Source organism: Nyctereutes procyonoides, unplaced genomic scaffold (assembly GCF_905146905.1).
Source record: "Nyctereutes procyonoides isolate TBG_1078 unplaced genomic scaffold, NYPRO_anot_genome, whole genome shotgun sequence".
Lineage (NCBI taxonomy): Eukaryota > Metazoa > Chordata > Mammalia > Carnivora > Canidae > Nyctereutes > Nyctereutes procyonoides.
Window position 1 is genome coordinate 34,417,828 of NW_026575140.1, and position 12,802 is coordinate 34,430,629.

General features: G+C 41.8%; 1 protein-coding gene across 2 annotated transcripts in view; it reads right to left on the reverse strand.

Moving 5' to 3' along the window:
- Window positions 1-12,802, reverse strand: part of YIPF1 (Yip1 domain family member 1) — a 35,640-nt gene that overhangs the window by 13,633 nt on the left and 9,205 nt on the right. For both annotated transcript variants that reach the window (XM_055306412.1, XM_055306411.1), the window contains 4 exons: window positions 12,561-12,648; window positions 6,744-6,860; window positions 3,268-3,434; window positions 2,726-2,908 (listed from right to left, as the gene is read on the reverse strand). In XM_055306412.1, coding sequence (XP_055162387.1) covers window positions 2,726-2,908; window positions 3,268-3,434; window positions 6,744-6,860; window positions 12,561-12,648 — 555 coding nt within the window. The remainder of the gene's footprint in view (window positions 1-2,725; window positions 2,909-3,267; window positions 3,435-6,743; window positions 6,861-12,560; window positions 12,649-12,802) is intronic.

The window sequence follows — 12,802 nt, forward strand, 5'->3', positions numbered from 1 at the left end:
TCAATAATCCCATATAGGCAAATTTTATCCCCATTTTAGAGATGACCAAATAGAGGTTCAAAGAGATAGAGATGTTCCCAAGGCTATACAACCCTGTATCTGAGCTACAGTTTCAACCCAGTTGTGTCCGGCTCCAAAGGCTATCTTCTTGTCCTGTGCAGAGTGGCCTGCAATTTGGTACTTATCCTATGCCCAGTCTAGATCTAGGCACAGTGAGGCCTCAGGATGAATGATCAGGCTTTCTAGGAGTAGGGCTGGAGTGTTACCTGGCACAGAGTTAGGGCACAGGACTGTTACTAACCACCACAAACACAGGCTTGCACATCTCAAACACGCCAGCCAAGAAACACACCCTCTGGTACATACTTAGTCATCCCCCACCCCTGGAGTGTCCTGCTACCAACTTAGAGCACAGCTGTGAGCACCGAGGGGCCCTCAGCAGGTAGAGGGCTGGCCTACGCTTCAGTACAATGAGGCAAAAACAGCAATCTATGCTCCCCAGGGCTGCTCACTGCCGGTGAGGAGCTGGTGCCCCTCCCCTAACAATTCTTCTCCATGTCCTTCCAATAAAAATAATGTCTTGCATTTGTATGGCTCATGTTGTTCATGTTGACATAACATTCAATCCTTACGAAAATAAAGATGTTCCTGCAGTTCCACTTTCCAAGCAAGGAGGGTAGCGTCCAGAGGGGAAATAGCCAGGGCAGAGGTGAGGGAACTGGGTCCGGACCCCATCTGCTCACTTCTGCTTCAGTCTCTTACACTGACATCTCCAGAAGAGAACAGAGGAGGCTACCTCAGTGTGGAGAACAAAACCCCAGACACAGAGGGCCCCTGGCTAAACACCTGATCATAGAATACTCCCTTCCTCCTCTGCCTGCCTGCCAGGAAGGGGCCTCACACACCCTATCACTGGGGCACTCGGGAGGAACAAGCAGCAGAATAGCCATAGCAGCTTCAGATGACACACGGCTCTTTTAGTAACGTCTTTACATCTAAAGAACCTTTCACAGTATATGAAGGGCTCTCACAGCCATCTCACTGAGTCTCACAAAAGCCCAGAAAATAGGAATCTCCGTGACAGAGGAGGAAGCCAAGTTTCTGAGAATGAGGGCACTCGCCTAGGTTCGCAGTGGTAAGCCCATTCCTGTGCTCTTTCTACTTCACCATCATGCTCTCCTCCAGCAAATTCCTGGCAGCAAGATGGGCAGGTAAATCCCAATGTCAGTGTCATTTACTCCAAAAGGGAGTAACAAGCATAGGGGATAAAAGATCCTGCCACATGTACCAAATGAAATCAGTTCTTAATAATAATATTACCACCACCACCTCCTTCTCCAAAGTCTGATGTACTATGCTCCTCTCTATCATTTACAGAACTGAACAAAGCAGCACTTCTTCTGCCTCCTTCTCTCCATCAACTCCTCAACTAGGTATATACAGAAAAAAAATTTAAATGAGACATGGGGACATAGCAGTGAGAGGGCAACGGTGAGAAAGGACATTTTTCCTCAACAGACAGAAAGGTCAAGAAGGGTCGCGGCAGCATTACAAGGGATCAGCCCAGGAGCTCCAAGTACCAGAAATTAACAGTGTCACTCTGCCATGAGTCAAACCAACAGTCCTTAAGAGGTCTCAAAAATTTAAAGCTCAGACACATGGAAGGTATATGTAAACCAGTTCTGTGTTTCAGAACTTGGCACTTTTTATGAGACTTATTCAATGATCAAGTATCAGGATCTTATGAATGATCCAGGGTGTCTACACAAAAAATATTAGAGATCAAATGGTGCCAAAGTAATATTTACTTCCACAACTGTCCAACCTGACCAAGGGCCTGGACAAGCGTGATGTGAATATCTTCCCACAGGCATGTCCTTTCCTTCATTGGTGACCTTAACATTCTTAGACTAGGAGTTCTTTAAAAACCTGTGTCAGGCCTTGTTGAGGCCATGGACAGCAATTTTTGTGTACAACGTGCACAGAGGATATAAAATCATGTCTCCTTAGGATCAAGAAAGGATTCTATTTTATGGGCTTTGATGGGACAAGTTCTATATTAAATGTTTTACGTGTATCATTTCATTTTATCCTCAGAACAACCCCATGTGGCAGTTACAGATTAGGCATATTATGTCCATGTTTCAGATTAAGACGTTCAGATTCAAAGAAGTTAGGTACCATGGCCGAGCTCACACAGCCAGGGAGTGACAGAGCTGGTCTCCCATCTGGCCCTATCTGACTCAAAAAAACATACTCCCCCTAAAAAGACATCCTAATACAAGAATTCAAAAACTCTTCTAAATGTTATTCACCTTAAAAGTCTCTCCCCTTTTCTAATTTGACTTCATCTTCATGCTTTCCACCTATGGAACTTTAAATTTCAAAACTCTAGGTATGTGCAGAAAATCATCAAAGACATCCAAAGGCAAAACTCTCCCCCATCTCCACACTCCAACCTATTATATAGACACTCATCCGGCTCTACTCTACTCTGAATCTGGCCAGACTCTGAATCTTAACCAAATTTCAGATACTGGGTAAAGCCAGAGATAACCATCAAATTCTCTTAAATTGACTGACCACTTCTCACTTAGGACAGTCTATTTAAAACAGTATTGATTTTATGGAGCCAATTTTAAAAGAATCATTGTGAATAACAGCTTGAGGTCTTTCAGCATTTGTAGCTAAAGCACACAGGAAGATCACAGGAATGAGACCATACCAAGCAGCCCACAGAGAGCAGTGTGTGAAGCAACACAATTGTCACAATTGTGGCCAATGCGATGCGCCGGTTATCCTCACGAACAGCTGGCCAAAAAGTCATTGCCAAGACAGAGCCTGAGATACCCAGGGCAATCATGACTAGAATCCAACGAACAGCCTTCTGGGGGATAACCCACAGTACCTGAAAGAAAAGGAGGGAGAGAAGGACTTTTTTGGAGGTGTTTGAGAGAGAGGCGTTTGTTCATTCCAGGTACCTGTGTTTAATAAAGTCCCCTGAGCCAATCAGCTGGGTGCCCTCTGCCACTCTGGTTTCTCAGTACAGCCTGGAGAAACACCCCAGCATGCAGACTGAGGTGAATGCTTCTGGAACCAAGGACTTGAGGTCCAGCAAAGGCACTTGGCTCCCTATCCCCATTCATACAGAACTTCTAAATTCAAAGGGTATTTTTCAGGTTCCCATCAGCGTTAGGCTGGAAATGAAGACACCGGTTGAATTTTCGACAAGCCCAGGGTGTCACTCAGAATGAGTGTGGTACTTACAGCTGTGGGGATATAAATGAAGAGCGAATATCCATAGACACACACAATCTCCAAAAACGAATAGGAAACGATGTTCATAACTTTGCTGTTTCTCCACATGAGGAAACCCCAGAGTGCAAGAGGAACCAGCCAGGCGTAGGCATAGATGATGGTGGCTGCTATGGACACTAAGGATGACAGGACACAAGTGGTAATCCCCCATGTAATCATGCCTTTAATTACTACCAGAGCACTTCTAACACCTTCCCTGACTTATTTCACAGCATGTCCACCTGCTTCATTGGATCATGGGATCGTGTCTTACTGGTCCTATTCCCTATACCTGGCACTAGAGGGTGGTGTTGAATTGGGGGATTTCAGCATTGTCTTTGTGGTGATGACCAGGGTCTCTCAGATGGTTTTTATAATTTGTTTAATAACTAACAATTAATAGTATTTAACAACTGTATCAAGCATCTGAAAAACTTCAGAGGCCCTCACTATAAGTGTTTATACATTCCAATCATTTCGATCAAATGAAAGCCAACTATCCCTCTAGAAGAACACACCCTCTTTCCTCATATAACAAGAGCTGATGCTGATTTCTTGAGCAAAATTTTTTAAAGATTTTATTTATTCATGAGAGACACACAGAGAGGCAGAGGGAGAAGCAGGCTCCCCACAGGGAGCCGGATGCTGGACTCGATCCCAAGACCCTGGGATCACACCCTGAGCCCAAAGCAGATGCTCAACCACTGAGCCACCCAGGTGCCCCTTCTTGAGCAAATTATTAAAATACCCTGGGCACAGATTAACTGACTCCGTATGCTATTTAGAATGCCTTCTGTCCCTGAAATATGGGGTTTCAGTTCATTCATGAATTGCTTAAAATATTCTTTTACTTTCACTTTCTTCATTAAGTAATTCGTGTCTGCGCTGGAAATGCTATGCAGCGGCTCCTCACAATGGTAACGCTCAGTATTTTACTGTCCCTTCCTCCTCCTCCTCCAGTAGCACCATGCTCCAGAGGATTTCTTTTCCTTCTTTTGGAGTGGAGGACCAGTAAGTGTGGCTAAGCCCGTGGAACCAGCCCTTCCTACAGGAAAATCAGTAGGTAATGCACTTAATGCTCTTGGCAAGCACAAAGGCACCCCAAGCATTGTAAGTCAGACTCTGGTTAAGACATATGATTGGCTAAAACATTTTTAGCTCCCAGAGGAGTTTTTTTCACACAGGGAACTACCTCATTAAGCCAAATGTAATTCTGCTGATATACTGTCCGCCCCCCTTTTTTTAAATAACTACAGAAAGGGGAAGAAAATGACCTCTACGCTGACAGCCATCCACTAGGTGTCAGGCATTACACCGAGTGCTTTACTGAGGGGCAACACTGTATAATAGTCAAAGCACAGACTGCACATGCAGACTCCATGTGCCACTTATAGTTAAGGAATCCTGGGTGGTGAATTACTTAACTTTCCTGCCTTAGTTTCCTCCTCTATATAATGGGAATAATCATGGTATACTACCTTATAAGATTAGTAGGAGAATCAAATGAGTTAAAACAAATATACTAAGAACATTGATAAATAACAAATGTTCAATCAAGAATTCACTTTTTATATTATTAACCAATATGTAAATACATTATTTCACATCATATACATCTTCATTTTAGAGATAAAGAAACATGATTAGAGAAGCTAAGTGGTTTGGTCAAGGTCAAATAATTAACAAGCGGTGGAAGCAGGATCTGAGTTTGTATGTGGATGTATACTCTTTACATAAAATGGAAAAAAGTTTAGGGGTCCCTTGTTGGCTCAGTCGGTTGGGCATCTGACTCTTGGTTTCAGTTCAGGTTGTGATCTCATGGGTCATGGGATCGAGCCTCATGTCAGGCTCTGCGCTCAGCAGGAAGTCTGCTTGAAGATTCTCTCCCTCTGCTCCCTTACCCTCTCATAAATAAATAAATCTTTTAAAAAATGGAAATATGCTTATTGTTGGAGTCAACGACTATCTTACTGGTACATTCATATCATGACTCCCTTATATCATCAGCTAGCCAAGGAGGAAAAGAAAAGATAAAACCCACCCCTGAGCTTCCAGACCTTCAGACAGGGTCATTGACTCCTTCTTCTCTGTCAATATACCTACATATACATCTGATACAGAAGTTAATAAATACCATTTACATCAACATTCATTTACCTGTCTTTCTTTACATAACCATTGAACAACTTGAAGGCAGGGTCTATAGCTCATGAATAACATTTATTGAGTTAAACTCAAACCAGAGTCATTTGACAAATGAGGCTGTAACTAAATCCAGGTCTGACTCTATGAGAATGGGCATGGAGGATAGAAGGAAGGGTACATGGAGACACATACACACACATGCAGGTAACTATATATCTCCCTATACACACATACATGTGCATGTGTATGAACTCTTTTTTGTGTAAGGCATCATTCCAACATCTTTACACACACATCAACTCTTTATTCTCACAATAGCTCAATAATATAGGTATGATTATTTTTTTCACTGATAAGGAATCTGGGGCCAAGAGAGATGAAATCATTTGGCCAACAAGTAGAAGCTAATGAGTGGTGGACCTGGAACTTGAAGCCAGTGAGCTGGTTCCAGAGACTATGCTCTTGGACCTTCTCTCCACAGTCTCTCAATAGGACAGCAGGTAGTCAGGAGGGGTAGGGGGAGGGAAAGAGAAAACCGAGGAAGTGGCCCACATCAATCTCCTACAAAGCCAAAATTCCTCATTTTGGGGTGGCTGTAAGTCCCTAAAAAAGCTGTTGGTTTGTATAATTATCCAATACTGCCACAAGACAGGAAGTTTTAAAACAATGTCATCCACAAGCCCATCATTAGGACAAACTCATTTCTACATTCTCCCTTCCAGACCCTGACCATTTACAGACTTCTCTTTAACAAAGTTGCTAACAGCACAGGCATAATTGTGGATGATCAGTTTTCCATATTGTTCTAAGTGCTTCATAATTAGTGGCTACAGACCCAGCTAGTTGAGTCACCGTGACTTAAATAACAATGCCCCTCTTGTTTCCAACATCTGGATAATACAAATAATGCTACAATGGAGACTTTCATGCACACTGCTTTTTACTTACTTTGCACATTTTTCTTTGGATAAATTCCAATTGCTATTTGGCCTTGCCTTACAGCCTTCTGAAAGATATGTGGATTCACAGTACTGGGCATGTACTCAATGCTACTGAATTATATAAAAGAGTTAAAACAGCAAATTTTATGGTATGTGTATTTTGCCACAATAAAAAAAAAAAGATTATGCAGATTTATATAAATGGGTGGTAATTCTGAGATGGTAAGTATGTATGAATCCTTAAATACAAAAAGCAGGGGCTGAAGCACCTAGAGAAACAGGCCCAGGAGCTCAGTAAAAGGCACTCATCTCATGGTTACAAATTGAAAGCATTCCAAATGAGTCAAGCTATTCACCAACCTTTTCGGAATTCGGGCACATAATGGTATGTCTTCTCTCCCAGATGGATTAAGAAGTTGGAAAGATTCCCACTAATCGCTATGGCAAAGACCAGTGTGGCGCATATCCAAAAGGGGCCTGCAGAGAAAACCAGAAAATTCAGTCAAGAAAATGAAGCACTAGCTTATAGACTCTTAGAGAATAATTTCTTATCTCCCTTGCCCTATTCATGTAAGCAAGGGAAAATGAATTTTCGATGCAATCAATACTCATTTAATGGGAATTTCCTTTTTTAAAAGGTCAAACACACAACTCAGCAATTAGGTGCATTGAAGATGGGGAAGACTGAATGAAAAGGCCAAAACACCTTCTACAATTAGATGAATAAAGACACTAATTTGTTTATAGCTTCTTTTATTAGAGGATCATCCAGAAAATCATGAACATTTTGTGAAATCTGCACCACCAGGATACAGGAAGCAAAGGTTACTTCCCTTATCTAAGTGCCAAATGGTAATTAATGCCAGAGAAAAAGAAATCAGGCAGGTCCTTTTGCAGTCTAAATGAAAGAGCAGGGCAAGCAAAGCACTTTAGGGAAGAGTTAGTTTAATCTACTGGATCATCATGGTTGTGTGTGTGCATGTAATGTGTACTTAAGGCTTTTTTTTTTTTAATGAAAAAGTAATACAGGCACATAGCTCAATGTTCAAAAGGCACGAAAGGGAATACAGAGAAAAATAAACATTCCTCTCTCTCTATTCCCTGGCTCTATGCATTTCTTCACCCCAGAGCTCGCCACCATCCCCAGTTTCTGGTGAATCCTGCCAGGGATTTCTATATACCTATAAACAATTGCATATTTTGTGTGTGTTTTTACAAATGATAACATACACACATGTTCTTTACTATTTTCACTTTATCTTATTTTATTTTTATTTTTATTTTTTTTAAGATTTTATTTATTTTTTCATGAGAGACAGAGAGGCAGAGACACAGGCAGAGGGAGAAGCAGGCCCCATGCAGGGAGCCCGTCGTGGGACTCGATCTGGGAATGCCAGCAGCACACCCTGGGCCAAAGGCAGGCGCTAAACCGCTGAGCCACCCAGGGATCCCCTACTTTAATATATCTTAGTGATTCTACTATAGCTATTCATAAAAATCACCTTATTCTTTTTTTTAGTGGTTATCAAATATCCCACTGAGTGAATGAGCAAACCGTGCTCTGCAAATCCCTTTCACTACTTTTACTTATTTCATGAATGCCACCCTTGTTTCTCCCTACCTAGGAAAAGTACTACATAGAACAAATAGAATTTTTCAATTGAGAGATTTCTTTTTTTTTTTCAATTGAGAAATTTCTAATGAATCTTATGAATTTTTCAACTTCACCAATATTTCACAACACCTTTGGGAATAACTACAGAAAGCTCGACATGTCACAAAACTCAGAAAATTACTGTGTCGTGGGACATGCCTGGCAGAAATGGGTCAGCACTTCTCGACAACAGGCTGGTTCCTGAAGGAAGGGAAAAGGAGCACAAGGATTTGACTGGGATGCTCCACAGAGTCACCAGCAGTGGCTTTCAATAAATTGGTGCTGACACACTAGCCCACAACCTCTCTGGTACCAGACTAAATCTTGTTCACTGTATTATTCTGAGTACCAACCATACAAAAACTGTAGCAAACAAACCCAGACCAAAAAACCTCCTACAATTTGACAATTAAAAAATCTCCCCCAAAAAAAAAAAAAAAATCTCCCAAAGTTCTGCTGAACAAATGAACAAAACTGACCATGTGTTGTCAATGGGCTGGGACCATCCAAGCATATGACAAGTGGCCAAAGTATTACAGTTCCTATAACTAAAAAGCAGAGTATATGATATCCTATTGACCACTGCTTGCAAGAACCCACTATCCTCTAGACCCTGGGCCAGGTGCTGGGGACACCATGATGCACAACAGATACAGTCGTTGTGTCCTGTGCCTGCCGGCACACAGGAAGGTCAAATTCCAGAGACACACAACCACCCGCTCATCTCAGGGTCTGCCAGGTTGCTTTATATGCCTTCTCTCTTCCTACTTTCTGCCAAATTCCTACTTATATTATGGGATGGGGTGGCAAGGAGCCTTAATTTAGTCTGCAACATGCATTTTTATATTATAAAATATTTCTAGGGCAGCCCCGGTGGCTCAGCGGTTTAGCACCACCGCCTTAAGCCCAGGACATGATCCTGGAGTCCTGGGATCAAGTTCCACATCAGGCTCCTTGCATGGAGCTTGCTTCTCCCTCTGCCTGTGTCTCTGCCTCTCTCTTTCTCTGTATCTAATAAAAATAAATAAAAAAATAAAATATTTCTAACATACAGGAAAGCACAAAGAAGGATGAAACTAACACTGACATACCCATCATGCTACTTTTTCAAATCTTTCTAATGGGGTCATACTACTCATGCATCTTTTTACAACGTACTTTTTTTTCATTCATCTTTGTTCTGAGATCTACCCACATTGATGCTTCGACCTCTCATTCCTTCTTAAAAACTACAGATTCTGTGTGTAAACACACCACAATTCACTTCTCTCTTCTCCTGCTGATGAATATTTGGTGGCTCCTAAATATTTGCTATTATAAGCACTGCTGCTGCAGCGAATAATGTTCTCCTTTGTCTTCTTTCATATTGGCGAGTTTCTTGAAGACCATACATAGGAGAGGAACTGCTAAGTGTCAGGGTACGAGTCTCTTCAAAGGGCTCCCAGTCCTGTACCACTCACATCCCCACCAGGCACACAAAAGTTTCCATTACTGTGCACATTCTTGACAACTCTTGGTATCCATGTTTCTGAAGATCTGATTTAAGAGTATGCCACAAACCCTCAAATGGCTTCACACTCAAGTAAAAGCTGAAGTCCTCATTGTGACCAAGACTCCACACAACTTGCTCCCCGACATCTTCTCTCTGACCTCATCTGCTAGGTCCCCTTCTTTCCTCTGGCCCAGTCACGCTAGTCTCTGCTGTTCTCAGAGCACACATTAAGCAAGGTCCTGCCTCAGAGGCTGTGTGCTTGCTGTGCTCACTGCCTCAGATGCCTTCCCCTTAGATATCCACATGGACTGCTGCCACTTCCTTCAGGCCTTTACAGTTAAATTCACCACTTACTTTTTTTTTTAATTTTTAAAAAAGATTTTATCTATTTATTCATGATAGACATAGAGAGAGAGAAAGAGGGGCAGAGACACAGGCAGAGGGAGAAGCAGGCTCCATCCAGGGAGCCCGATGCGGGACTCGATCCCGGGACCCCAGGATCACGCCCTGGGCCAAAGGCAGGCGCCAAACCGCTGAGCCACCCAGGGATCTGCCCCCCCCCCTTTTTTTTTAAATTTCAAATCCACCCACCCACCCAAACATTTCCTGTCCCTTAAATTTTTCACCTTGGCATTTGTCACTAGCATATACATTTGACTTACTTTGTTTATTGTTAAACTCAGTAGATTCTAAACTACCTTAAAACAAGGATTTTTGTCTGTTTGTCTCACTGCTGTATCTCCAATGCCTAAAATAACTGAGTGCTCAGTATTTGTTTAATTAATGAAATGAAGACAAGCCAATTTGTACATGTTAGCTAAAATGATGAATATAATATGATATCTTATTTTGTTTTTATTTTCCTGATTATAGGTGGGGCTAAAGCATCTTTTCATATATTTGTTGGCCATTTGAGTTTCCTTTTCTGTGAATTGCTCATTTTCCCCCAGAACTTATCATTGGTTTTATTCTTATAATTGGTAGGAATTCTAAACATATTATTGCTTTTCCTCTCTTGTTGCTAATAAGAATTGCAAATATTATCTCTGGGTTTTTTTTTCCCTTTGCTATGGTTTATTTTGTGGTGTAGAAAATTTATATTTTAGTTTACATGTGGTCAAATTCATTGATCTCTACTTCCAATTCTACAGATTGGCACTTCTGTCATCTTTTTCCTGACCACCTGCCTCTCTCCCACCTCCCCTCCAATGCCCAGTTCTCTCTGCTATCAAACACTTTAGTTAAATAGTATCTCCTTTTTTTTTTTTTAACCATGTCTATAAGCTCATGAAGCTAATAGTGCTGTGGAAAGAAGCAAGCTTTGGGTTCAAATCCTGGCTTTGCCATGAGAGGCAGCAGAGCAGAATGATGAAGAATATAGGTTATGAGCTGAGCTCAGCCACTTACTGGCTATATGATCTTAGTCAAGATACTTAACCTCTGCGTGACTCAGTGTCTTCATCCATACAATGGGATAATAAGAGTACCTACCTTATAATGTTGGGGTTGCTATGAGGATGAAGTGAGTTATTACAGATTCTTCACCAACAATACGGGTACGTAGTAAGCACTGCGTATGTTTGCTGGTGTTGTTTTCATTGTTAATTCTGTGACTATGGGCAAGCTATCCTCTCCAAAATTTCATTTTTTTCTTTTGTAAGACAAGGCTACCTCAGAGTGTGGGAAATGAAACAGTAACACAGGGCTGAGCTCTTGCTGGTGAGGCACTCAGCAGATGTTAGTTCTCTCCTTTCTCTCTCCCTGGGGGTGGAGACTATGACTTTATCTTTGAATCTTGTCTATAGCATAAAATAAGGTGCTCAAAAATTGCTGGCATGCTTACTCTGTGCCAGGCCTCTGCCAGGCACTGACAACACAGATCACTCAGATACACAACCTGTCTCAAGATCTCAGAAGAATGAATGAGAGAGCTAGGAAGAGAAACCGCTTTGGCAACATTCAGATAAGAGACACGGGCCATGTGCATTGCTTTGCACATAATGTTTCCTGGTGCTCCAGGCACTGCACCAACATCTTGCTGGAGCTTTGGGTGCAGCCAGAGAGAGAAACTATTCGGAAGGAGCCTCTCCTCAGCCTCCTCCACGGCAGTTCTGCTTTCAGTGGTTCCAGATATTGGACATCCATGCCAGTTGATAAAAAGGTCATGTAACTTAAAATCACCAGGCAAATAGAATAAAGATGGGCTTTATGTAACACTAAACTAGTTCTAGTTCTACCTTTTTAGTTTGATACCTCTCAGCCACGGTTTCCTCACAGGGAAAAATGTCTTGGTGTAAGGACTGAACAGGGTATGCAGTCACTGACACAGTAGATCCTCATGAATTCTTTCTCCTCTTATAATTAACATAGATACAAAATACGTAACATATTACTCTAATATTACTTAGGATTAAGCATACATATCACTCACTGAGCCTCATGGCTACCTCATTTGAGAAATGGAGATAATAATAGCTACCCAAAAGGTTGCTGCAAGAATTAAACGTGACCACGTATGCAGAGCACCTGCACGCAGAAAGCATCTGGAGCTGTTGGCTCTCTTCTCCCTTCAAACATGGAAGTCCATGGCTGTTGGAGCCCTTTCTCTCAGGAGTGCTGGATGGACTCTGACTTTTTCTCAGACAGCAGGGAGGTCAAGGATGCCAGTCACGCCCCCCTACCCTTCCCTCTTACAGACTTCCAGTGCTGCTGGCTGAATCCCAAGGGGAGCCAGCTTATCAGAAGGCAGAGCTTACTTTATTTAATTTTACTTTATTTAACTCATCTCAAGTTTGTAGTGTCATTTGAAGACCTTCAAATGGACATACTACTTGTAACCACAGCATTTATATAACACAGAATTGCATTTTCCCCAAAGTTTTTTGCAAAGGTTGTTACTGACGTTCCAAAGAGTTGAATAAAATGTTGCATGCCCCTCCAACAGTGCACTTCCCTGACTTTTCAGGCAACCGGCATGCTCACCTGAATTCAACAGGTGCACGGTAAAGAATCAAAACAGTGCTATACATACCATAAAGATCTGGATTGCTGCGGATATACAGCCTCACAAAGTTTTTTCCTGGTATGGGCAAAAGAGACCCTTTTATTCTGTCAAAGACCTAGAAAATAACACAGCAATAAGTCTATTGAAGATTTCTGTAAAGTTTAATAAATTCAAATACTGCAAAATTGAAACTCTGTTATTACAATCTTTATAATGAGAGTATTTTCAAATGCCAATAACCTTTTACTTTTCTAAGACCATAACCAGTA